This window comes from Larimichthys crocea, chromosome VIII, assembly GCF_000972845.2.
Source record: "Larimichthys crocea isolate SSNF chromosome VIII, L_crocea_2.0, whole genome shotgun sequence".
Lineage (NCBI taxonomy): Eukaryota > Metazoa > Chordata > Actinopteri > Sciaenidae > Larimichthys > Larimichthys crocea.
In genome coordinates, this window is record NC_040018.1 from 4,749,653 (window position 1) to 4,777,351 (window position 27,699).

At 38.7% G+C, this 27,699-nt stretch overlaps 1 protein-coding gene across 1 annotated transcript in view; it reads right to left on the minus strand.

Annotated features, from left to right (window-relative positions):
- Positions 1 to 27,699, minus strand: part of luzp2 (leucine zipper protein 2) — a 148,406-nt gene that overhangs the window by 63,286 nt on the left and 57,421 nt on the right. Inside the window, exons 2-4 of the mRNA XM_010732953.3 lie at positions 8,209 to 8,326; positions 4,304 to 4,374; positions 773 to 854 (exon numbers count right to left, since the gene is read on the minus strand). Of these exons, the coding sequence (XP_010731255.1) occupies positions 773 to 854; positions 4,304 to 4,374; positions 8,209 to 8,326 (271 nt within the window). The remainder of the gene's footprint in view (positions 1 to 772; positions 855 to 4,303; positions 4,375 to 8,208; positions 8,327 to 27,699) is intronic.

Here is a 27,699-nt window from a genome sequence, read left to right on the forward strand (position 1 = left end):
TACAGTGTAATAAACACCTTGCTTTAGTTTAACATATGTGTCCTCTGTTCATTTGAACCATCTCAGAGCACAGAACTCCAGCCACAGTTGCTCCTCCAATTCGTCACCATGTACACCGATCAGAACACTAATTAAACTACTTTGATAATGACATGATTATTTCTCATTAGTCATATTACAGTAGTCATCAAGTAAAAACTCGTTCCACGCCCTTAAAGGACCTGTATGTAGGATTTAATGTTATATAGTTGTGCAGTTGCTGATTGCAACCCCCTTGCCAGGGAGACTACGGGGGTAGTAGTAGTGCAAGTGTTAGGGACTCTGAGCCAAACAAAATAACAAAGTAGTTTCAAGACATCACCTTGAGCTCTGGGAAAGGGTGACGGACACTTTTCACTGCTATATAGCTCAAGTGATTAATGAATTGAATTTCCCATTTAGTGAAGATACCTGTGTGGAATTTAATTAGAAGCAAAGTGACAGCATATTGGGTGGAACAGATGGAAAGCTAGATGGGAAGATGGATAGATAAGTACATGTTCTGAGGTTATAATGCCTTTGGCTGGTCTGGTAATTTTTGCGTAGGGGCTGGTGAAACGACGCAAAGCTTTCTCTCGCTACTTTTTGAGAGTTTCAATTAAGTGGTGAAGCAAGAAAGGCGAGAGAGCTGGCTGCTTGGTAATGAGCGTGGATCACTGAGGGGCCCGTGTGACAGGTGACGGGGCTGGTTAGGAGAGGCCGGATGTGGATGGTCAGGTCAGCTCTGTCTTACCGTGGCCTGCTGCTTCTCTGCTCTCTCATTTGCCTCATCCAGCTGCTTCTGCAAGGCTGCCTGGAGGGACTTCATCTCTTCTCTGTCAAGTGAGAGGGAAGTGAGAAACACTCTGTTAGCACATCCTCCTTACACTGTCAGAGCCCCTCTTTCCCCCTGCACGACCACAGGATGGCTCTCTTTAATATATCGCTGTTGAGAGCCATTTTGCAGAGAAAGTGATTTTCTGAAAGTATTTTTCACTCTTTTACCTGAGGAAAGAAACAGCAATGGACATGTGTCACATCTGTTACGATGGGTAAATCAAGTTCATACTGTGTGTGAGTAAGACAAATGTCAAAGTGTGCAAAAAGAAAGCTGCATGAATGTATTTGAATGTTCAAACCTATTTTGTAATGACTCATTTACAAACTTTTGAAAAATTTTACTTTTCACTTTCACTTTTTTTCTTGGCTTAACCTTTCTGTCTTAAGAAGAATTACAACATAAAACAAAACACTAGCACCAATTTGGCAATGCAAATTACAGGTAAACAAAGAGATATTTGTTCAGCTTTAACTTTAAAAACCCTGTTTTACACATGTAAAATGTTAAAGTCACATTTTTCTTTCTTCTACGGTGTTTGATAAATTTTTTTTATCAAGTTCAAATAAAGTTTTGACATTCTCATTAACCCCAAGCTGCAACCCCTGTGGCTGTGAAGTGCAACCAATGAGGAAGTGCCAAAGACTGCAGTTCCTGGAACGTCCACTTGAAGTTGGCTTTAAAAGTAAGTGAATCTCCATAAGGCCCCATGTTAACTTCGCAGTAGAAATAAACATGTTTACAGCCTGGTGCAAAAAGACACTTTTGGTCTCTAGTTTAATATTCCTCGTCATCATTACATTAAGGCTTAAAGTTACTCTAGTCACTCTGAGCTTCAGAGAGGCTCTTTAGAAAGCTGTGGATGACGTCATGGAGACTACTTTCATTTTTATTTGTCTAGTCTATGATTAATCTTTTATATTTCCCTGTCCACAGCCAATTTGTCTTTAGATGTATGGCTAGTCATATATGATAATGCACTGTTTAAAATACACACACCAAGACAAATATAAGGGTACTTTATAGTATATACTAGATTTTAGGTCAATAAGGAGTGTCATGAAGAAAACGCATGCAGTATTCATAATGTTGTATTATGTAGTAGTTTATATGCATTTGGAGCGCCCCATACTGATTTTCATGCATGCTGTATGAAGACTGGTGCTGCATTCAATATGCGTTTAACATAAATGTTAATACATTAAAATGCATTGGGTATTTCAGTAATGTTTGATGCTCCTGTGCAGAGATAACAGCAATGCACACTGAATTATGAATCAAGTGGGCAAGTGTTGTGGGTCAGTGGTTTCAGAAACGCTTGTAGAAATCACATCACAAGGCACCCCAGCTAAATTAAAGGTAACATTCTATTTACGCTTTCCAAGCATGGCTGTAACTTTAAAAATATATGACGTGGTCGCAGTCAGCCAGTGGTGTAGTCAAGCGGGCAGTATGTTTAGAAGGCAATACAGCAAAGCTGAATGTTTGTGTGGAAAACATGTCACTGCAGAAGCCATATACACTTATATTTTATATGCCAGTGGTCTTGTCTCTTGGCATAAGTTCAGCCTAGCAAACATTTTTCTTCACAGCGACCAGCCAACCACCGCAGCTTTGGCATTTCATTTATATTCCCATCTCCTGCATCCAAGACTTGGAAACATTTTGTACAAACAAGATCAAAACTGCCCAAACTGACAGAAAAGTGCACAGTACATGTGGGATCGACGCACTTTGAAAACACAGACTAGTGAGCGTTGGACAAGCGAGTACAAATGTCTTAGCAGGTTAAATCACAGCTGAATTAATTGGTACTATTTCGGAAAATGTTATGTTTTTACTGATCTGTTGGTAAAGATTTTGGTTGCATTACAGTTTGTAGAAAAGAAATAGCAGAAAGCAATCAAATCACTGTTAAAGTGTTGTCAAAAACAAATGACTTGTAATGGATCACCTGTCTACATCTGCCATGATTGAGTCAGCTAGTAATCGCACTTGGCAGACATGGAACTCCAAAGGTGGATTAATAACACTTTGGAAAAAAAAATGCAGCTCACAAATGCTAGCTAGGCAACATTGAGCCAAGCTGCTGCTGCTGCTTTATGGTTTTTAGCTTGATGACATGTGAGAGCTGCCACGGACTGGTGATAGGCTATTGATTGGCTATCAAGATACTGCACACAGGAGGGCTGGACTTCAATCAGGCTGACATTTCAGAGAGCATGAAGGCCACAAATGACTCCTGATCATTAAAAGACTCATTACACACCACGTTAATCAGACAATCCTAACTGTTAAAGCATTTTGTGTAAACACTTTTCCAGCTCGCTTGCAAAAAGATAAAAGCAGTAAATCAAAGACGCTTGATGTGCCTCTTCACAAAAAGGAGACGGGCATTTTTCTTTTCTTTTTTTAATATTTAATATCTAATGATTGGATTATGTATTATTCTCTTGCTCCTGTACATACTGCCTTGTATAAGCAAACTGGGCAACACCTTAGAATAACCAGCATCAATAAAAGTGAATTATTTTAAAATGTACTGAAAGCTCAATTTTCTCAAACCGGCTTCTTAAGTGATGTGATCTAATATGAGTTTTCAGCCAAAGGCACGACAATTGTTGACAATTTCTTTTTTTGTGCTTTTTTCACTGGTTTAAAGTCAGATCTGATCAGAACACTCACATAATCCTGTGGCAGAAGATTTGCTGAGTTTTTGAGCCTTATGTGGGTAAATAATCTCCCATTCTTTGTTTAAATATTGTCTTTGTTGCTTGATAGAGTAACACGAGACTCTCTTGGGTCATGTAACCATCGTATAGGTTTATTTTATGACCAACAATTTTAATTATTTCAACTTAATTCCTGAGAAATCTTGTTTAAATGGGTTTTGGCCACTGTTGTTAAGATGAAAATTCTCTTTGTGACTAAAGCACTGTGCCAAAGTAGCTGAATTAATCTGAAATGAACCCAAAATCCAAAAGTTAATTGATTTACGCTGCTGATTGTCTTCTCAGGATTCTGAACACTATCTCAACATTAGCTTCCACCGGCCGCTTGTGGTGCCGGTAAATGAATTTTGAATTTCTTTACAAAACGCACTTTGGAAGTTGTAGTTAAGATGAATCTTTTGACTTTCTATCAAAGAACCTGATATGTCCTCACAGTTGTTCATCTTTTGTACTGTTGGAGAGCTTCTTTTGGATCCAGGCATGCCAGAAACATCTTTCACAGGCTTTAGTTAATTATGAATTATAATGTAATGTTTACATTACACTTTATGGTGATGGTGAAGGCGGTGACCTGCCTCAGATTTGACTTAAGTCCTCAGCCTTTACTGGTGGTTATTATGAATTCCTAACCTACATTTTAAAGACATTCGGGAGCAGCGCGATACTGTTTTTAACTCATGTCCAAATCATGACTCATGATGATGCCTCACTTTACCTCTGTTTGTGGCTGAGCTCCAGGATCCTCTGCACATCCTTCTTGGCCACCGAGTCATCACTTTTCAGTGACTAAAAGAGAGCAGAAGACACTGTTTTTCAAGGGAAGGCACAGCACATAATTATATCAAAGTATCCACAATAGACAGGGGGAAGCAAATATACTCCACACCTTCTTTAAATTGTTTAGTTTTCAAGGTTGCAAGCTCCCTCAAGCAATAGCCAGAGGCATCAGTGTTAACTATGCGAGTCTTGCTGAAACTGAATGTAGAATACTGTAATGAACTGTCAAAACCAGCCGAATCCTAAAATAATTGAGGTGAATATTTTAAAATCATGCAGCAGATGTAAAATGTTGTTGATGCCGCAAAGCATTACACTGTATACCCTGTAACAATCTGGTGATCAGTGTTCTAAAAATCCTAACGAGGGTACAGGCAGGCGCACAGATTGGGTTCTACTGGCGCCTAAGCATCTGCCTGATGGGTAATTATGGATTAGTCAGGTCTCTGATTGCCCTACAAGCCCTCCAAGATATTTTTTAATTCTTCTTTTATTTTCTTAGACTTCTAAGAAAATGTGGACTCAACTGGGGAGATAGCTTTTTTTTTTGAAATTGTGCTTGAAGGTAATATCTGTAGCAAATAACATGACATTTCCATAAACTCCCATCGCAGAGGATGTTTCTCTTCCTCCATGTACATTTATGCTGAAGAGTAGGGATAGTGAAAGGAGCCAATAACAGCTCTTGACAATAAATATTGTATATTCACTTACAATGTGAAGTAGAAAAATAAAATTGTATATTATTAGCACAAACATCCTCTCTCTGTTGAAATTCAGTGACTTGTACCGTCTGTCATGCAGCCACGACTCAAATAGACACGTTTCTACTCCCCCATGTGCCATTGTCCACAAATAAAAGATGATAAAAACTCTGCTGCAGGCCACAAATTTTTACAAGCCTCGTTTTGTCGTCTGAAAACAGGTTTACCGTTGCAAAAAAGTTTACGGTTAACAGATGCGCCTCCAATTTGGATGCCAGAAATCTTCAAATACAAAGCAGAAAGTATATTGGTTGGTGGGAAAAGACAATTATTCACCACGCCCTCTCGCCTGATAAGGCTAAGCGGTTCCAGAAAATGCATGGATGGTTAGATGAAGTCACAGATTCTTGAAAATCTGTTCCTTCTCGTGGGACCGAGTGCATAATAGAAGCAACATCGAGCACTTGAACTCAGGCACCTGCTCATATCTTTTATGAAAGATATAAAATATATTCATGAATCAAAAAACAGGTGGTGGAGGTGGTGAGTAACAAACTCTTGAGATCTCGAGATTTCTGTGCGCCTTTATTCTCCACTCCACCTCATTTACTTTGTGCCATAAAGCAACCCATTTAATTTCACACCAAACTTGGCTCAGCACTCCGCATTATAAAATGCATCGTAGAGGCTTCTGTAGTTACTGTATATAAATGTCCTGACGTGAATATGGTGATAATTCACAGATCCTAAATTTTTATGTCAAAACTGGACGAGCAAAATGTTTACTGGATCATATAAGTGACTGTCTGTCACATATATTGCACTGTTTTTGATTTAAAATGAATAAGTAAGGATCACTGCATGTTCTTGACTACGTCCCCTCATGGTTATGTGATATTTAAACAACAAAACAGCTTCTCATAACTAATATGTAAATGTCACAAGAGGTTTTTCAATTTGTTGCCAGAGCTCTCAGTTAGGCTGAGGGCAAAACAACTCCTATTCATCTGCTAACCGCTTCACAAGATCTCACCCAGGAGCCACTGCCAAGAATAAATTCCCCATCACACAAAGCTTAATTACGAGGGTCTCTGACCTTCACCTATGGGCAACTCGTTAAAACTATGAACACTTGCGCCATCAAATCTTTCCAGAAATACTAAATTCTTCCCTCCTGTTGACTTGATTCTCTTTTAAAAGTTGATGATTTTTATGTAGATGATGCCCCCCCCCCCTCCTCCCCAGAGATTAGATTTAGTTTACAGCACACTATTTCAGATCTACCCCAACCTCTCCCCTGACCAGCATGCTGGCACAGGGCCCAGGGCAAAGACAGATGCCAACCTAGCTAGCCTGGAGTGAACAGCCATCAAAGCTTGCCTCGAGGATGATGATAGCCAGTTTTTTTTTTCTTTTCTTTCCAGACACATGGGAAAAACATAAATGGAGGGAAATCAATTGTTTGATTATTGATTTCCTGACAATTCTATTGGCCCGCAAAAGTAGCCTGAAGCTTTAAAACATCAACACCCCGCAAAGAGGAAATCGGTCAGGTTGCAGCTTTGGGAACAGAAAAACAAAAACAAAAAAACAACGCAGGGCATCTGGCACCCAAGGTCTAAATGTCCAAGAGGGAGGCATGCTTTGCAAGATCATCGTTGCATACACTAATACGACTGAAAAACACTAAATGATTAAAATATCTGAATGTATAATTGAGTTTCTGTTCATTTCTTGGCATTGCCAAAAGCTGTAATGAAGTTGACCTAAACTGACTGGTGGGGAGTGATGATGTGCAGTATCTAGTGAGATAATTGTGTTTTGTGAAATGCTCACAGTATTATAATACCTACAATATAATAAGGTACTATACTTTATAAAATGTCTGAGACAAGCATTTGGCGTAACCAGCAGATATGTCCCTTTGCAGCAGGGATAAGATTTCTCATTATCATCCACCTAATGTTGTCTTATGAACACATTTTTTATTCTTACTTTATGCAAAAATCCCCCTCACTGTAGGAGTTTTATATTTTAATGTTCTTGTTTTCAGGCCAAATTTAATTAAAAAAAAACTTCTCAGCACACACATACGATCAGAGTAAAGCAAGAGTTTGGGTGTATAAAAACAAGTCTTTAAGTGACAGTACTTTGCATATTTCATTTTAAGAAGAAGAAGAAATACATTTTCATATTAGTTTATGTTTTAGTTTTAAAAACATGTAGTGCCATTAATTAATGAGGAATGCAATAAAGAAAAAGTTGGCCTACGCTCACTTCGGTTGCATAGGCCGTCTCTGAGATAGCTGTAAACACGCTGACAGTTTTGACAGTTTAAGTTAACACTTTTTTATAAATGTGAAACTGAAAGCGAGTGGAGTCATAATGGCACTAATTATCCTCCGCTGCACAGGTACAACCATGTGTCATAGATGTTTGCAAGAGTTTGAGTTGTAGTTTTATGAGCCGTCTTTGTTCATTCTCACAGGTACAAACCTAGAGGTTTCTTTTCAACCTATGTGATCTGGTCTGTTGCCCCATTTGAACTTTTTCTGGTGTTTTCTGAAGTTTGCAACTACTTTGGTGAGCACAATCTTATAACTGATAAAATCAAAGGCATAAGCTTTGAAAATAAAACCCAAGGCGTGTTGTAACAACCTCTAGTTTTCCTCTGAGAAGAGTATTGATGATTACAGTTAAGGGCTTTGAAATTAGATGGAGCAGTGTTAAAATCTTGGTGAATTAACGGCCCTGTCAATCTTTCCCATTTCATCTTTCTTTTCTCTCCTTCTCTGAAGCTCTTTGATTCTTTCATTAGTGCTCAAGTTTGCTCACCACTAATTGATCTGCTTCTTTTCCGTCGCTGCATTACTTATTCAGCAACTGCATTTCCAGTAACATGTCGAATACATAACAATGGGTGGGCTTACCAAGAAAAACGTGCACATTAATATTGTATAACAGTGAATTGTTGTACAGCGGACTGATTGAAAAATAAGAGAGAAGTTTCAAGGGTTTACCAGTCATCAGATAATGGCTGAAAGTAGATGCTGGGAAATTACCTCTGGCCTAGAACTCAGGGCAAACTAAGCCATCTAACATTGATGTATCTCTCACAAAGAAACAGTAAAATTCCAACCTGAAGGTTGCCTTTTATGCTGTCCAGCTCCTTTGATGTCTTGGAGAGCTGGTGCAGGATGCTGCTTCGTTCACTGAAGACCTCCTTGAGCTTCTTTTCCAGCCCATCGTAGCTTTGTCTGTTGAGCGAGAATGAGAGAGTGAGTTTTCACTATTAAATGTCTACCACTGGCTGAGAGGATTCACTCTTTATTGGCACCCTTGGGAGAAAGAGGTGTTTTAAAACTGGATTAAATGCACCATCTTTAAAGCTAAAGGGTAGAGCAATAGGGGAGAAAACTAATATCTGCTCAGTACAGTCCCTGGATGAATAAAAGAAGAAGAAGAAGAAAAAAACTTCTATTCCTTTCAATCAACCAATTTAGTGAAGCCTCGTTTTACAGAGATAGGTCTTTTGACCAGAGGTATGCCTGTGCTTCAGCATTTAAATATTCATGTAGTCCATCCAATTATGAAGAGAAGAAATTCTGCAGGGCACATTTGTCAAATCCTGTTTTTCTCTGAACTCCCATTGACTGGCACTGCATAGGCATTCTTGTCATTTATTACTGAGCTTCCAGAGAGGCAAATATTGTTTAACAGCATGTTTGCATGAACTATAGCCATTATAAAGATTTTCTTTTCTAATTTTCTTGTGAATGACATAGTGTAATCCCCACTGAGTGATGTACTGAAGAACTGGGCACAAAGAAGATCAGGGTACAAAAAGAAAATGTTAAGAGACCAGATCAGTGAATAAAAGCTCACATTTGACTTTCGGTGGCTCCGTAGTTAACAGCGTGATTTTCCTTTTTACTCCTTAAGTCGACATTATCGGAGATAAAAGAGTTACAAGTTACCATTCGGTCCCTTTCATTGCCTGACACAAATCTAAAAACTGAAAAATCAATTTTTCCATTAATCTAACATCCTTGTTTATTGAGTCAGGGACAGCTGGGGGGTATTTAAAGCTAAATGTATCTGAATGTGGTTATCTTGCTAATAAAGAGCCTTGAGGCCCTAAGTTTCCCCCTAAAACCCAAACATTTGATTACTTTGATGATCTTTGAGTCTTCTAATTAACAACCTCCCCTTTTTCTCAGGTCATGTACAAGCGTCATGCTATAATCTTAATAATAGAACTTGAATTGCGGAGAGTTGTTTATCTTATGCCAAGAAAAGGTAAGACAGGATGGCCCTGCTTCACTCAGAGAGGCTCTTATATTTTACTTTGGCCGTTGCTTTGCAACAAAGCTAATGTAGAAGAAAACTAATTTAACTACTGGGTACTACTCTGGGACTGAAAAAATAAACACCCAAAGAGTTGCACAACGAGTAAACCAATTTCACTCTTGAACAGACATCATCCTATAATATGTGAATTCATTTGAGAATGATGTATTGAGCTTAATAATGTACACACAGAAGCTGCAGAGTATGACTTGAACGAGCTGTGGTCAATTTAAATTCAAGATTCTGTTTAAATTAATAATAAATAACTACTGTAAGACGGGGTCTACATTTTACACACATCTTCAAGTTCTAACAATGTATTCAGAATAAACAGTTTAAATAGAAATTAAGTTAAAACACATTAGAAATAGGGAAACATTGCAATTTTGTTGCTTGGGTTGAGACCTTGAAATCCTCCCACTCTAACGAGTTGAAGACGTGTCAACTTAAAATAATTACTTTCTATAGTTGTTGTTTAGGGAAAATCAAATCCTCCTCCCCCACAGGAATCTGTTAAATTGGAGGCAATGTCCAAAAATCCTGAAAATATGAACTAGTGGCTCAAATCAATGTTGACTTTTTAAAGTGTTTATCCAAGATCTTTACCCTAATCGAGTGCTTTGAGTGGCTAAATATAAATCTAAAAACTTTTAATGGAAATTAATATTTTGCTTAAACTTTATCTATGAACATTTTACAACTTGGCAGATATTTACATTATATAGGTTTTCACCAAAAAACATTTGGGTAGGATTATGTTTCTTTCAAATCTTGGCACTATATACAGTATATGACATTTTTAGGAGTCAGATCAAGAGCTAAACCAAACCCAAGTTGAAAATCTATGAATAAGAAAACAACCACAAACTCAGCAAATGCCAACACAGCTCCTTTAAAATATATTTACTTTATTCTCCACAACAAAATTCAAAAGATCAAACGAACTCTCTCTGCTTACTTCCTTATGTAATCACAAACTGTAAATCACAGCAACAGCTTCCAGCAAAGCATATGCACTTGTTATAGTTGAATAATTCCTTGCTAAATACTTGCTGGTAGTTACATGAATCTGGTTGACCATTCCTCACTTGCTACTGTAGATCAAAAAACAAAAAAAAAAAAACTAAACAGAAAACTGAAATGCTCACGGATGGAGTAGAGTGTTGCCACATTATTTTGAATGCATGGCTTCATTTCAGCCTGGGCCGTCTTCCAAAAACTCTGCACACCCCATGTCATAGATCCCAGCAGCAGATCATACACAATAACACATAAATCACTAATAGAGAAGCAACACCTGGGATATAAATAAATAACGGCATACTGAATCCCACACATGAGTTGCCACCATATGGCATTGGTGGGAAATTTATTGCAGGTTCATGGAATGGGGTAAGATGCGGTGAGAGATTTCTCCCTGTCTGCCATATTATTCATTGCCCAATGGAAAAGGCCCTTGGGTATATTCGAAATGAATAAGACCCATAATTTGAGACCCACTGACACAGAAACATGTATATCACAAGCTTAGATAAAGCTGAACTTCTCCATTACAACAAACAAATGGTAACAGCTGCATGATTGCTCCATGACCTCCTTAGAGTCCAGTGTTTAAGCAGCCTCCTCCCAAACAAAGATCCCCCTTTTTCAAGGAAGAGAAGTGTGATAATGAGGAGCAGAATGCCTGACAAAAAGGCTTATGATCAGAAATGGCACCACCAGGCACATGGCCATAAAGCAGGGGTGAGAAGATAATAAATTCTTTCATTTCAGACATCTGCAGTTTGAAATCAGTCCCCGGCTGTCTTCATGAAACTCATCAAACTACCGAAACTGAGGGAGAGGCATCATTTATTGGATCCGATTATTGAGGACAAATATTTCTTTACCCTTGGAGTCACAGAAAGTCTTGGAGTTATATGAGGCTGACCCTGCAGTGTGAAATGGAACTGCTGGGGCTAAAGGAAATGCCACTGAACACTACAGTCAACATCCAAGCAATGGCTCAATAAAGGAAGCCAAGGTCTCCCAGGGAGAGCTACAGGAACTCATGTTCCGCTGTTGACAAAAACTAGCTAGTAAACACTGTACAGCTTTCTCTTGTGACACATTTACAACTCAAATGTTCTCATGTACTTTACTGAAGCATAATGTCAACTGCAAGTACTAGAGCCTCAAATGAACTCTTGAAAGGCAATACAGAACTACAAGCTATGGTCTTCAGTAGGACTGGTATCGTTGAAAAATGTACAATACCAGTAACCTTAGAATGATACCGATACTAGTATGAAGTACTTATTTTAATACCATGGTGTTGAAAAAACCACTGGCGAACATGCTTGAGGAAGTACTTTATTATGTTACTTGTATTCTCAGTTTTCCCTGAAATAAACCTACTAAGCCATTCTTTTTGACCATTTTGGTGGCATCTCAGCACGCTTAACTGTCAATTCCGTCAGATATATCATGCTCGACTTCACAGACTAGGGATGACTGGTTCATCGGTTTGGTCGATTAACTGGTGGCGAAAGGAAATTTTACAAACATACGTTATTGGGGGAACTTGGCTTGAAAAGTTGGCAGTTGGCTAGGCAGCTCCCACAAGTCAAGTGAGGATGTACTTTAATGATTGATGCACACACAAGCCAACTCAGGGAATATCTATGGCACTGTTTTAAACCAAAAAATGGCACATCTACTTGCCTGCGGAAGAGAACCAGTCCTAAGAGTGATCGTCAATTACCTTGCCAACCCCTGGCGATGAGCAAAAAGTCTGTAAATCATGGTTAGGAGATGTCAGCGTCAGCGGCACACTGGCTGGATTACAGGAGGTAAAACTCCAGAGATGTTGGAGAATCACCAAGCTATTCTATTAGATAAAAGAGGCAAGGCACTAGAGGTAAGGACTTCTTCTTTGTTGGTTGAACTGTGTTATATTGAATATTGACTCTGTAATAGACTGAGGTGGAATTCAAAGCTTTGTGCATTTTGTGTTTCTTGTTGTCTCTAGGTGCTTTTTGAGAGACCTGACTGTTAGTGATTGTTCGGGGGCCATGTGCTGAAAGACATGGGTCCTTTGAGTGGTTGACTGGGACACAACTAACTAAAATATTATCTTTGTCAGACTTGACTGGCACACTTGGTCAAACTGCATCCCATCATAATACCAGGCTTCAGGATTAATATGACAGTTATCAAGCAATCATCTTTCCTACTCCAAACTATTGTTGTTATATCAGCCTTTAAAACTCAGACCACACCACTATAGTCGACCTCTACCACAGACTCTATGTAGCTGCTAGCTGGTACACATGTTGTTTTAATATCGAAGAGCTTTTGCAGTGATTGGCTTTTCTAGATCCGGGTACAAAACGGATTGAACGGATTGCAGATATCATTTGACGGGAGAAGTTTTCATATTGCTTGGCACTGGGTTATTTCGATCTATACCTGAAAGGTAGTGAGTATGCTCAGCCCGAGTATGAAGAATTTGTCACATTGGTCTCATCACATTAACTAAAATATATTTCTCAAAATAAAACTGTAATAAGTCAAAGAGGCAAACACTGCCAAAGGCTGGATTCAGACTCATATCTGGATGATGATACTATCTTCCTGCATTGATCTCAACACCCAGAGACTGATTGATGTACCCTATTGTAAACTGGTTGTGTGTTGCTATACCTACATAATTTTCTCATATTCATGTGTTTATTTATGTATTTTTCTATCGCTTTCCTGCTTTGTTATATTTTTTTAATCTGGGGCTCATTACTCCGCTCACATTATTTGTTCTGTCGATACTAAAAGATAAAAAAATAACTGAGTTGATAACAATCACGAAAAGATGAGACCAGTAAAGTTTAATACAAAAGCAGTGAGGATATCTTCCTACATCTTCTGCTTAACAATTAGACGCAGTAAAATAATCATAGAGGAGCTCAGTGTGTAAACAGGTTGAGTAATCTGATGTCTCCCCTCCCCAACATGAACTCTCGCTGCTATTTTTGGAAAATTTGCAGGAGACAGTCAGCAGGTTCAGACAAGGACAAATTAAAGGATTCCCCTGGGCTCAGTGTCTTTGGAGGCCCTTCCACTACCAGACCTGTTATTCTAACACCCACCCTCAGCCGAAACCCGAGCACCATCAATCATTTATTTCACGTCAAGCATACACATGATTCGACGACTGCAATAAACACACTGCCATGAATCTGTCATTTTTACATAACTGTGTGCCGTTTTGGAAATGAAACGAGTTACTTTTCAACCTGAGTGAGATGCTGCCTCCCTCCCTTGTTTCTCTGTCTTATTTGTGCTTTATAACTGAAACATCTATCAGCCATAATAAGAAACAACAACAAGAATTAGCATAGCTGTCACGTCTGTGCCTTTCTTTTAAATTTAACTTATTTGTTTTGGAACAACCACCTCATTGCTCCATGTCATGGCTTTGTCAAAAGAACTTTACTTCACTTTACTTCTTAACTTACTGTAACGCATTAAATAACTTATTCAGTCCGAATAACTAAGCACCACTTGCAGGGTCAAGTCAGGCTAAACAAACTCTGTTTCCCCTTGAAGTTTACTCCCAAAATGCCACCGGGATGCCTTGCGGGCTTATATCTACCCCTAGGCTTATGTGCTGTCCACTGCATCCTGGTCACCAAATACAGTAGAAGCAGGACAGACAACATTATCATCCATCAATTATTAAACCAATCTTAAAAAAACAAATTGCAGGAACATGTAGTCCCATTCTTCGTTTTGAATATTGTGGAAGCAGAAAGTTAGCTAATGGTTGTTAAGTGGTTCGATATCAATTGTAAGGTGTGATTACTTCAAAATGTTTACATCATGAACATGGAAGTAAAGGCTGTGCAAGTGTTCATCAGTGGGTATGGTGACGATTGTCTTGGTCTTGAAAATGAAAACACATTCCAGTGAGTGTAGTGGTAGTGCTACGCATGCTAATACACCATACCATGTCCCTGGCTGTAGGATCAAAGTTAAATATTCAATATTTTATAAGACGACAGCCACAGCAACTGACAGCAGCTGAGCATAAAAGGCATTTATTTGCCGTCATGCAGATTATAGGCAGACAGCGGTTTATGTGGTACTTCCAATTTCAGGCTGGATTAATTATGCCATTAGAAGGGGGCAAATAAATAGTTTTAATAAGGGGGACTGCCCAAGGCCTGTCAGTGAATTAATATATTCCTCTAGCAGAGCGTGACCACCGTCCAACATCTGCAACAAAAGTCAGTCATGTTTACTAAATGTTGTATAAACATCGCAGACAGCAGGGAATATTAATTGCATGCATGTCAGGGGATGTCTGGCATTAAATCTTCTTTAATTGTCTGGTGGGGGGATGTGATGAAACAATTGATGGCGAGGAAGCCAATTTTGCTTTGTCAACAAAAGGTCAAAGTAATACACAACAAATACATGACAGTTACTGAACAAATGTGTACAGTTATATTATTTAATGTGTAGAAAATACATCACAAACCTTAAACAATACAAATATAAAGATATTTACATTACTGTTCTCATTTTTGTTTTACTCTGGACTGTAGTTTATGATTCTCAGAGAGACTTCACATTTGATGTAGGCTACACTCAATTTCAATACAAAGATAGTGATTATTTTCTTGTTGTGCCCAAAGCTCCCCATAATCATCTCCCAGTCTGCTGTTGTTAACTTTTTTCTGAATAAATTTGGGTGTTTATTGACACTATTACAAAATATGGTTGTGCATTTGTAAGGGAGTTTGTTGATTTTCTTTGCATGTTTTACTGACTCCATTTTTTGCTATCATTATGAGTTATTCTATGATTTTGACAAGCACACTCGCACTACGGGATGCTCTCTTATATATTATTGCTGTACTGTGGTGTCACTGATTCTGCAGTTGTTGTCAGCTCTGCTAATAAAATGTGCTAGAAGTAAATAATCTTTTGATATTTCACTTCGATGAAGTGTTAATGGTCCAGTGGATCAGATTTAGGGGGCTCTGTTTACAGAATATGGCAGAAATTGAATATAATATGAATAACTATGTTTTCATTTGTGTATAATCGCCTTAAAATAAAAACCATTATGTTTTTTTGTGATATTAGAATGATCCCTTTATATATATAGATGCCGCGGGTCCTCATGTCTTTCAGGCATTTCACAGCTGCTAAAGTTTCTCCTTCACACTAGAAAGGAGGCGATGAGGCGAGGGGGTTGCAATCAGCAACCACACCATAAGATAACACTAAATCCTATACACCGGTCCTTTATAAACAAATAGTAAATAGAAGAATGGTATAAATCCTTATAAAGCGGAGTGGAAAAATAATAAAAATGTTGAGAATTATTTAAATTAAAATGTCAATCTGATCATATAACTCAAAAATAATGATTTGAAAACAAGTACCATTCAGCGACGACAGCCTGGATGAGTCTTATTACTAAATAATTAAGTGCAAAGCAATTTGCTTTTAAGTGTTTTATCATTGAGATGAAATTAAAGTAGTGTTAACCAATTTTACACATGAACAATTAATGCAGATTCTGTGTCTTTCACTCTTTCTTGAATTATGGGATTGAAATTGGAAGCGTGTAGAAAAGTAATGAACTTAGTATCTTCAGATGTCTTTGTGTGTGTGGATGTTAAGATCACAGCTGTGATTTCTATCATATTAAACATGTTAATCGTGCAAACTGACCAGCTAACATTTTGAATGATTACTTTTAATCATGTTAATCATGTAAAGTGTCCTGCTAACATTTTAAATAGTTTCTTTTATTACTTTTCATGCTGTGGTTTAAGCAGTTGGCATAAAATTACAGCACCAGTGAATTGTGATATGATTTGAAGTAAGAGCCATTCATTTTCACATACTTGAAAAGTGAGACCTTTAATTTGTTCATCACTTAAGTTATGTAATTTTCCACCAAGGGAGGTTTTAAGGCATTGAAATAGAAATACTTAGCATATTAGATGAATAATTCAATGATTACTTGCAGGCATTTTCATGCATAAGTAGATGCCAATTACTTTCCCTCGACGTTAAACACTATCATTCCCTACATGTACTTGGAGACAATGCTGTTTCTAGACAGATAGGTACTTAATGGTAGAAGGAAATGCAGCTGTCACCAAAGAAATACAAATAAGACAAATTACAGACCAGAAACATGAAACTTAAACCAGTGATACAATAAATAACATAAATAACTCTATTAAAAGTACCCGAACAAACATCGACTGACAGATACAGTATAAAGCTAACATGGTGCTTATTCTTTATCGGAAAACCAATTTGAACTTGATAACGTTAATAAAATAAATAATAACTTCTCTCTTGGTCTCCTGCTCAGTTTTAGCTTCAGCCATACGTAAAGAGGAAAGTAAATCCTCGCTGCATTTCTCTATTTTCTGCCTCAGTTGAGCCCAGGAGACAATCCACTCTGCTCTCTCCGTTGTCATGTACAATACAAATCATTTTCACAGAGACATGAAGCCCTCTCAATCAAACTACGAAGCATGCCTGGAAAAGCATTTGATTTAAAATTAAGCAGGTCAAAGCCCCCTTTTTTTTCTGGCTAATTATATATTCACCCAGTGTTTGTTTTCCATATATTCCTCTTGTGTTTTACATAATACACATTTGGCATCACAGAGATGCTGATGTTTAGATTCTCTGTCTTTCTTCAGCTTGATGTACGATATCGATGTGAGTCATTCTGTCTTCTTATGGCAGAATATCTCATCTAGGGACCTATATCATACAAATTGCGGCTTTAAAAGCATCCCAGGAACCTCTTCTGGTTGCCAGTTTCAATTAAATCTGGGATTTGAGTGTATCTAATGCACTTCCGCCCATTCTGGCATTTCAAAGCCATACAACACTGTGTTTCCAGCTTTGGTAATTGTTGTGCTATAATCAAGCTGAATTGAGCTTAGACTTTTTTTGTGTGTGTTTACTCAGAAAGTCATTCTCTGCCAGGCATCAAAGCTTGCTATTGCAGATGATAAAGCGATCCCTTTTTTGTGTGGGAGAGCCTCACCTTTTCCCTCAGAGACATTTTATGACAACGTCTAATCCAGCTTTGTCTGCAGTGTTGTCGGAAAAAAAATGTTACAAGAGGTAACTTGTTTCACACCAGAGGCAACATCCTCAGGACATTAACACAACAACTTCAGTCCTGGATGTTTATGTCTTAATTTGTCAGAGCAACACTGTGAGCAACACTACACACTGACAAAAACCCTCAAACCTATGCCAAGATATAACATAACAAACTTATTATATGTCAACTTTACATGATTACAGACCAGCTGATGTTGGATTTTTGAGACTGATCCTGATTTCAGACAGGCAACATTTCACTGATTACCAATATGTCCACTTATCTGAAGAGTGGTATTGTAAATAGACCTTTGCTTCATGGCCTGTGCACCAATATGACTATGCAGAGGTCTTCTCTGCAAATCACATTTTACACTGCTGGATTAAAACTACAAACTTCACAAACATTTCTTTACTAGAACAACAAGCAAACTGTGAAGTGAAGCCAATGAAGTGGCAAAAACTGCAGTTCCTCAAATAGCCACTTGAGGCTGGCTACAGAATGAGTCCATCTCCATGACAACTGTACTCTCTCCAATTAACAGTGTGGATGCTTTGAATGATAGGTGGTTGCCGTTACAGGTGGCTGGTTTGAGCAACCAGGCTTCATGCAACCCGCCTCAGCTCCACAAGATGTTAATTGTACACAGTGAAGGCAGAACTGCCAACATGGTGGTAGGCAGTGCCACCACACTCTGAGTTTCAAAACGGCTCATCAGAAACCTGTGGGGAACGTCACAGATATCACATCCATATTTATACTGTTTATTTACAAAAAACATATTCCAATACTGATATGTCTGCTACAAGCCAATACTGGCTGACAAGAACCGATACAAGATACAGTGTAGTTTGCTCTACTCCTCTAAAACTTGTTGTTTGTTTAGTCATAAAGAGGGTGAGACATGGGATTGACTTAGATGATAGTTGGTAAAGCGCCATGTTATTGAGTTTCCATACAATGCATTGCAGTGGTAAGACTGGATACGACAAGTGAGAAGGACTCAGAATCTTTAGATGCTGTTAAACATGGATTTGCAGTGTTTTCCCTCAGGGTATTGTTTAGTAGAAGTGCTTAATGGAAGGTTTGAGCCACAGGATGTCACAAAGCACTTGGAAAAATACCTCAGTGTGTGATCACGCTAAATGTAAACAGCACTGAGCGACTGTGTATAGCTGGTCAATATGAACTCTAAGCTTGCTTCAGCATGATACTTACTCCACTGGGTGAAATATGTGTCCACTAGGCAACTTTCAAACTATAGCCTTGTGTCTGACCTGCATTGCAGAGGTGAGATTTACCTCACCAGGAGGTAATGACAGTGAGTTTTCCCACTGTGTCTCGCTAACGATGCAGTTATTAGATGACGGTTTAACAGTTTCCTCACGTATTATGTATGCAGCTTTATGTAGCACCTTTTCTTGTTTACCTCGAAGCTTGATATTATAACAGTGTCATAAAATGAGTGAAGTAATACGAGTCATATCATCTATAAAATGTCAGGAAAATGGTGCAAAATGCCCATCACAATTTCCAAAGCGCCCAAGGTTAGATCTTTAAATGGCTTGTTTTGTCCTCACAAATAAATGTCTTAAAAAGGTCCAGCATGTGAGATTTAGGGGACTCAATTTACAGAACAGGGCAGTATGATCTGCACAACTATGTTTTCATTAGCGTATAATCACCTGAAAATAAGAATCGTGTTTTTGTTACCTCAGAAAGAGCCTTTGTTATCTATAGACCCCAGAGTCCACCATAAGCCACTAGACTGAACTATGCCACTAAATCCTACATGCTAAATAGCTGATGGTTAATTTTCTGTTGATTAACTAATCAATTAACACTTATTGTGTCAGCTCTAATTTATTCTGATGTTAGCAGAGGCACTCTGCAGCTTTTTGCATATCCTTTACAGTAGAAATGTGTAAAATATGTGCTTAAACTAAAATAACTGTAATACCGGATGATGTAGCTGGAGCTTTCTGGCTCTTTGTACTGTTTCCTTCCCCGCCTGATCAATATAGAAGAAGTTGGGTACTGGCAACAAGCAAGCAGATGTATCTGATTCACATCAAGGGCAATCAGTGAAGCCTCTCCCTAACTTCCAAGTGTCACTCAGGGAAAACACAAGAGGACAAGTTGAGCCAGGCGGATGGGAGGAAGGAGGGGTGGGGAAGTGTGAGGTGGAGAATTTGGAATTGGATGACGGATGTGACTTGATTACTGGTTAACTACCCTGCTGGTGCACCACTCCAATCTGGATGAGAAACCTGCTGGCGGCTGGATTATCAATTTGGAATAGGCAAGACTCGATTTGAATCCATTGTTTCATTCCAGGCAGGCTGACAGTTACACGGCTCCCATCTTTGACTGAGCGTAGGAGTTGGCTCTCTGGCTCTCACTCTCCTTTCCCCATCTCACCAATTCTTTAATAAAATCTCCTATCAAGCCTTTTCATCAAATGGATTAGTGTTCTGTAGGTATATTGAAACACCCGCACCTGCCACTGCATCCAGGTTCTGACACAAACCCGCTGGCCACTGTTAGATCCGACATGATGCAATGCAAAGAAAAGCAAAGTCAAACATGAAGAGAGAGATGCAAGTCCTTTCTCACCACGGCTAAGTGAAGAGGATACTTGAAAAGAATGAGATGAAAGGTGCGGACCCTGTATTCTCTGAACCATGGCGTTCAGTCTGTCATGTAACAACCTGATGTACGTTCTGCTACAGCTGGTCCAACTGAAATATCTAGTCATGTTTTTTTTTGTGTTTTTTTTTTCTGAGAAATATCATATAAAGCTTTGCGATATCAAAGAGCCATATTAAAGCGTATATATTTAAAACAAGGAGACATCTGGTAGAAATGTTTTCGAGCAAGGAGGATGCCATTCAGCCAGAACCTCATTTTAAAAACGCATTTAAAAGGTAGAGACTGTCCTTTGCATGATAAATGACAGCATGACATCACATGTCGAGTGACAAAGCACTTTAGCAGCTGTAATAATGATGATGGAAGCAAAGGAGGAGGTCATGTGACATTGTTCTAGAGCAACACAATCCACGTGAGGAGGTGGTCGGGTGCATGGGCGAGTCAACAAACCATGGGCTTCGAAAAAAAGGTCACTGACCTTCATTCACTCAACGTCGATTCCCTATGTAACAGACATGTATACCTCATTTTGGGCGCTTATTTAAAAGACAGGCACAATATTGATTTCCCATATTTAAAATGCTGTGCATTGCATTGCTGGTTTCTTTGTAGAAACCATCCTATATGCCATGGATTTTTTTTCCCCCCGCTGTTCAAGTTTACTATACAGTATAATGTCTCACATTATCATAATTCTGAGACTCAAATATAAACACAGGCAGGGAATGCAGACTGCAACAACTAACACGTGTGGAGTGTGGAAGACCAGAGCATTTACTGGTGTGGGTGTGGGGTAGATACTCCTTCACGTTATATTATTGGAAGCATAGGGTCCTGTAATAAACCTGTAATGTGGTCTGAGAGTCTCAGCCTCAGCTGTCTCATTGGCCATCCTGTTTTAAATCGGTAACAGTCCGTCTTTGTTGAGAGAACATGTAGTGACTACATGTAGCTACCTTTATTAAAAAAATACTTATTCATCCATTCATTCATTTTATATAACCGCTTGTCCTTATCAGGGTCACGGAGAGCTGCAGCAGATCCAAACTGACATTGGCCAGAGGCGGTGTACATAATTTGAAAATAATGATAATGATGTGAAGCAGAAGAAGAATATAACATATTGAGTTGTTATTTTTTTAGACATCTTCACGTCTCCCCACTTCGACAATAGAAATTTCGCTTTACAGAGTTGAAACTGGGCCATGGTCTTGAAACGGCCACGTGCCCTGGATGGATTTTGCGCTCACCATTATTAAAACCAAAACAAAAAAACACTTATGTTGGAATACAATTTTGTAACCTTGTGTCCTTCCCAAAAGCCTAATAAAAGTACAACAGTACTTCTCTTACATATCTTCTTAAATGTGCGGTTTTTAAGCTCAGGAAAGCACCACTGTCTCTGGTGGATATTTGTTGGGTTTTATTGTCTCTGATGTTGTTGCTAGTTTTCCACAAATCATCCTCAGGCAAAGAACCAACCTACACACCCAAGTTGCAGGACTGTGATTTTTCTACACACTTACAAGCTGCAAGTGGCTTTTTTGTCTCACCTCAACAGCAGATTTGACATCGCTTAAAAAGGTAATTGAAAGTTCTGAGTTTACAGGCGTTCCACAAAGGACCGCCATTTATTGAAGTCTTATAATACATCAAATATTTGGATTTAATTCAGCACGTGTTAACATAAAGCTGTATTCTGACCCCTGATTAGGTAACACATTATAGTACTTTAGTCAGTCACTGGTAAAAGATATATAAAAGGGTGTGTAAGATACTGCCAGTTTTAATACATATGCATATTAAAACAACCCAACGGGAATAAGCATTTAAAACATTAAAACCAATATAGTAGGTTGGGATTTATACATATTACTATTTTTATTCCAATACATGTGATATAGTACTAATGCCTCAATATATAGTGAACAGGAACAAGTGTAAGGAAGCAATCAAGACAAGACAGCCACTAGCAGTTGCTGCAGGATCAGTGGATTCAAATTGAAACAAACCACAATCTGTGTTAACATAAATTGGGAGGTTGAATAGATAATTGTCTGCTGGAAATAACCATTTTTTTCCCAATGCGAGTCAGTATTATTCCATTGATCATTGCAACAATGAGACAGATGAACCTCATCTAGCAAATGTTCAAGTAGGAAAAGTCATGAACGTCTCTCGTACGTGATAATTATGCCATAAGATGTGTCGTAAGATGAAGCAGATTTCAGGTGATGGCAGGGATGATGACAGGGTTTTGCAACATTTGAAGTGAGTCTTTAATGCACAGCTGTGTGCTTGTGCTTTGTAGGGACTCAGAAGTGACACCTGTTAACACCAAAGGCTTGCATATCAAAGTGCTGTTGTAAATAAGAGAACATTTGTTTCATTAATGCATTGATTCAGTCACTGCAGTCAGACAGGCTTTCAACAGCAGAGCACTCATGTCCTAAACCTCTAAAGTGATGGAGGTGAGTTCAGTGATTTTCTAGACTACTGGCCAGAAAAAAGTCCCCATGAAGTGGTGAAAAGTCTTTTTTGAAGCATTTCTGGGCATTTTTCGTGATATTTTAGTTTATCACTTCCTGAGAAATGATAAAATGTTGTCGATGACTCATTCTGAACTCGAGAACATACTAATTTTGCATCCAATGAAATGTTTTCTCGCTTATGACTAGAGCTGCAACGAGTACAAAAAATCCTCAATCATCACATAGCGTGAATTCACACAGGATCAGGGATTGCGGCAACTTGTTTCAGGGTTGCCTGGTGGTGGGGGCGTGAGGGGAGGTGAGGTGGGTTGCCGTGGGTGTGTCTATACAGTACGTGCTGAATGTAACCGCTGTGAAACAATCAGGAAATAACTTTTTATTTCTCTGATTAATAACAGCTTTATCGAGGCTGGCGCTCGCTCTCTGTTATTGTTACCATATGTCTCTCGACCAATTCTCTCTCTCTCTAATCATTGGACACAAATCAAATTAAACTCAGGATTAGAAGCTGATCATTGGACACAAATCAAATTAAACTCAGGATTAGAAGCTGGTACATGAAATAAACAAAGTGAGAACACACACACAGGTAGATTGTTTAGTTTAATCCATGAATCCACCTGGATAGTCTCTGCTTCCCCGCTTAATTATTCATTTTGTTTAAGTATTCACTTGCTTCCCCGCTTAATTATTCATTTTGTTTAAGTATTCACTTGCGTTTCCCCCCGGGGAATCGTATTCTACTGTACACGGGCTGTAAACACGACTCAGAGTCAAGTTGGAGCTATGGAAGAGAGCAAAGGGACCGTCCACAAAAGATGTCCAAAGTTTGGGATCAATTGTTCGGTCACACATTATGCAATAGTATTGCTGTTTAAAAATAAAAATAAATAAATATATAATAATAATAATAATCCGATTACTTGATATCAATCGCTGAAATATTTGGTAAAATACTCGACTTCAAAAATAATCAAGCTGTAGCCCTACTTATGACATCACTGTAGCAATTCCTGTTTCATATAGTTCTTGAGTGATTCTGAGGGCTGCTACATCCATCTATGGTTGGGCCTCGATGGTAACTGTAGAAAAGCACAACTTTATAAAACAGTTTCACCAAAACCACTGAATAAAGTTATATAGATGATATTTGTTGGTTTTCCGAACTGATGTCCTGCTCAGACAGGATTTGAGTAAAGCCTCTAACACTAACAGGGAATAATGATGATGGAGTGATTGCCAACCACTAACTGCCGAACTGAACCAGTCCCAGGATGTCGGGAATTAAACCCAGAAAGAAAACAGTTAGTGTATCCGGTAGGCTACTGTACTGTTGACCAGTCGTACTGCCCTCAAGAGTTGGCCACTCGGTAGCAGTCACACTTTTCACTGAAAACAGCTGCCACGTGCACCTGAAAACACGACATTATGAGGGCAGTAAGTATGAACCCAAACAGTATATTTATGTACTGGACAGCTAAGCAATGTACCCGAATCTGCACCTGCCAGATAAACAAACTCGCTGCCAGGTGCAGATTCAGGTGAATATTCTTTGAAGAGGAATTATCATCACTATCAGCGATCCCGTTCACACCTTTTTCACATTGTCATTTGACACATAGTTAGTGTAAGATATCCATTAGAGCTATCACCCTTTGGGGTTTTTGGTCACTAGTAGTGCTACTGAGCAATGTTTTAAAGAATGCGTCCGTGTTGCGTTTGTATGCCATGCAGACAGCGAGATCTGCGCTCCACTGATTGGCAGTTGGTCGAGGCAATGCACCAACAAATGTAGAAATGAGGCAGAAAGGGCATGAAAGAAGATTGACAGCTGGTAAATAATGTAAACAATGCATTCATAACATCATTTTGTTTTATGGTATGTTTTATGAGGAGGGTACAATAGTTAAATAAAATATGCAGCTAAAACGTGAATGGTTTTTTTAAGTAAAATTGCATGTGAACATTTGAACTCATCAAGCTATCATACAGGATCCAGCAAATAAGTGTGAGTATAATCTTTGCATTTAGAAATGATCCTATTTCATGCCCCGTTAAAAAAAAGAACATGATGCCAATATCCTACCTCACCATTATGCAAATGACCTCTAAAATTTCATTTGCATTAGTGTTTAGCTGCAAGATATTACTGTTTCGATGCTATTATTATTCATGGGCAAGTAGGACTCTTGCAGGAGATTTGAGAAATGAATGATGAACCCATTTCAGACTGTCCCATCCTTCAGGGCAAAGTGGCTTCCCCCCAACAAAAATAATCAAGTAGTGGTTTATTCTTTGCACAAGCAATTTGAGAAAACTTCCACTGCGGCTTTGAGTGAAAAAAGAAACTGAGCCAGCAGAGTACAACAACACAAAGCTATGGATGCTTTTTTTTTTAATGCAGAAACGTGTTTGGAGACGGGGTCGAGCTGAAAGCGAATACAGCACATTAAGCATGTTAACAGATGGCAAAGCTTGAGAGGCCAGGTACAAGGGGAGCATAGCAACGGACAGCTGACTGACAGTTTCACTGAAATAGCACAATAAAAAAGAGCTGAGTTACGCCGATACAAAGGCAAGGAGGAAATGTGCTTTGTGCTGAAGAAAGTACCTTCAGATGTCTGCCTGAAAGCAAACATTGTATTTGTATTTCAAAGTAAATATCATTACTGTTCCTGACTGGAAAAAAAAGCAGCTCTACACACAGGTACAACTCAGAGTTATTTCATTAGACTTTTATTTACTCTTGGAATGAGTTGTGTACGACCTAAATCTCCTGTGTATATTTGTAGAATAGAATATTTGTGTCCAATTAATTCTCTATACTCATACATTTTTTTTTCTGGGTGCCATATGAAAATAATATTAAGTAGCTCCATAATATGCTGCTTGAAGCTTGTCCTCAAATGATTTTGTTTTAAACCAGACCGTTGAAGGATGATCAGCCATGTGGCTCTGCCTGCTCTTAAAATAATCGATTTAGAAGAAGCCCAATTTTCTTCTACACTTGTGTTATTGTAAATAGCCCTGTTTGAGTATCCAGCTCTCACTGTTGCTAGCGGCTATTAGACAGGCAATGATTGTCTTATGAAGGAGCATATAAAATATGGAAAATGGATAATTATCTAAGAAGGGCCAGAATGAGATCATATTTTCAGTGGTTTTCCTGTTAATCTCGGGTAAGGCCGCAGATGTCCACATTCTCTCTTATCAGCCGAGGGTGAAGACCTCTATTAACCTCAGTTAATTTCAATCCTTTTTCTTCAGATCGGTGCTGTTTGTAGGCATGATAGATGGTTTGAGTTTCCATGTAGCATAATGTAGCATAGTTCATGAAAAGCACCGTAAATGACCTGCAGATTAGAGTTGAATTTTATACTTAATATGCTAATATGTGTAATTATAAATGTGATATGAAACCCATGCAGATTAGTCTTGGCCTCTTCCATGTAATATTTCAACAAGTTTAATGAGTCTCATTCCACTGCCAGTTTGTCACTTCTGCCGGGATTTCACTGAGCATGGCTCCGATTAAAAGACAGATTTGGCATTGTCTGTGTATTACAATAACCTGATTTCACCCGCGTGACTGATGGGTCTGGTTCCTAGAAAATTGCATTCGTTGAAGGTAGAGGTGATCTGTGGCTGTTGTTTACGTGCTTAAATCAAGGTTATCACTCTGACCTGAATGCCTGTATCGCCGCGCTGCCGTCTGTCATCTCAACCCATCAGACGGAGCCCTGTCGTGGTCAGAGCTTTAATGAGACTCTTTTAAACTGCACACACACACTCCCAAGAGCTCTGTTTAAAAGAAACACCGTGTACGCAATCACCAGCAGGCGGTATGACAGTCATGCGCTTCTGAAGGAACCGCAGATTGTGTTGTGAACATGACACTCTGTCAATATGAATTAGATAACATGAAAGTCACACCAATTGTACATCAGAATTCAGAGTTCATTGGCTGAATATGCCCCGGAAGAATCATGTTCTATTAGTGTATAATCACCTGAAAATAAGAATTGTTGTGTTTTCCATTATTTCACAATGAGCTCTTTATCTACAGAGAGACACGTTCATCTAACACGGAGTCTATAATGTTTCTACTGCCTCTAGATGGGGCATGTTTTACGTGGATTGCGAGCGGTCTTCAGTTAGTTGCAGTCTGTGCAACACACCGGGCTCACTCAAATCAAACTGAGTTCCATATGAAGTAGCAATGCACCTTAAACTGTACATATGCTACTTGAGTACAAGTGTTTTGACACTTCCAACCTCTGCTCTTAAGTTATTCACTCCCAACTGCAGGAACACTGAAAAAAAACTAATTACACATGACAGGTTGATGTTTTATGTTTCATCAGGCTCTCATCATAGGAAACCGGGTGTTTAAAATCAATTCAACTTGTTCAAAATTGTCCCCATGTTAAAAGGTTCCACACTTTAAATATCTCACGATGACATGATAATAACATTCAGAATGAATTATGCATATTTAACTATCTGCATAATCATGGCGTTTGGCAGCGTTGTGTACGGGGGCAGGTCAGTTGCACAAAAAAATTTTGGCCATGTGCAAGCAGTAACATCTTGGATTTTAAATCCTGGCCGGGACCTTTGCTGCATGCCGTTCTCTTTGTCTCTCATCTTTTCGTCTCTCTTCACTATGAACTGTATAATAGAGCAGAAATGCCATAAAGATGGTCTTTAAAAGGGCACTTAACCAGAAATGCTAGAGGGGTCTGAGACCATGAATCTCCCCTCAGTGAGACCTTTTTTTTTTTTTTTTTTTTGCAAGTCTGCTCTTCTGGTGAGTTTTGCACGGCATCATGCAGATGTCCTTTAAAAGTAAAAGTTGTATGTTGAACTCTAAATATCACCATTTCCTTGCCTCATCATGTTCCATCAGCTTGAAATTAGTTAATTAATTTCGCATAATGGTTGCCTCACAGGATTTAAAAAAAAGGAAGTGTCCTTTTGCCTAATGGAGAGGATGAAAACATTC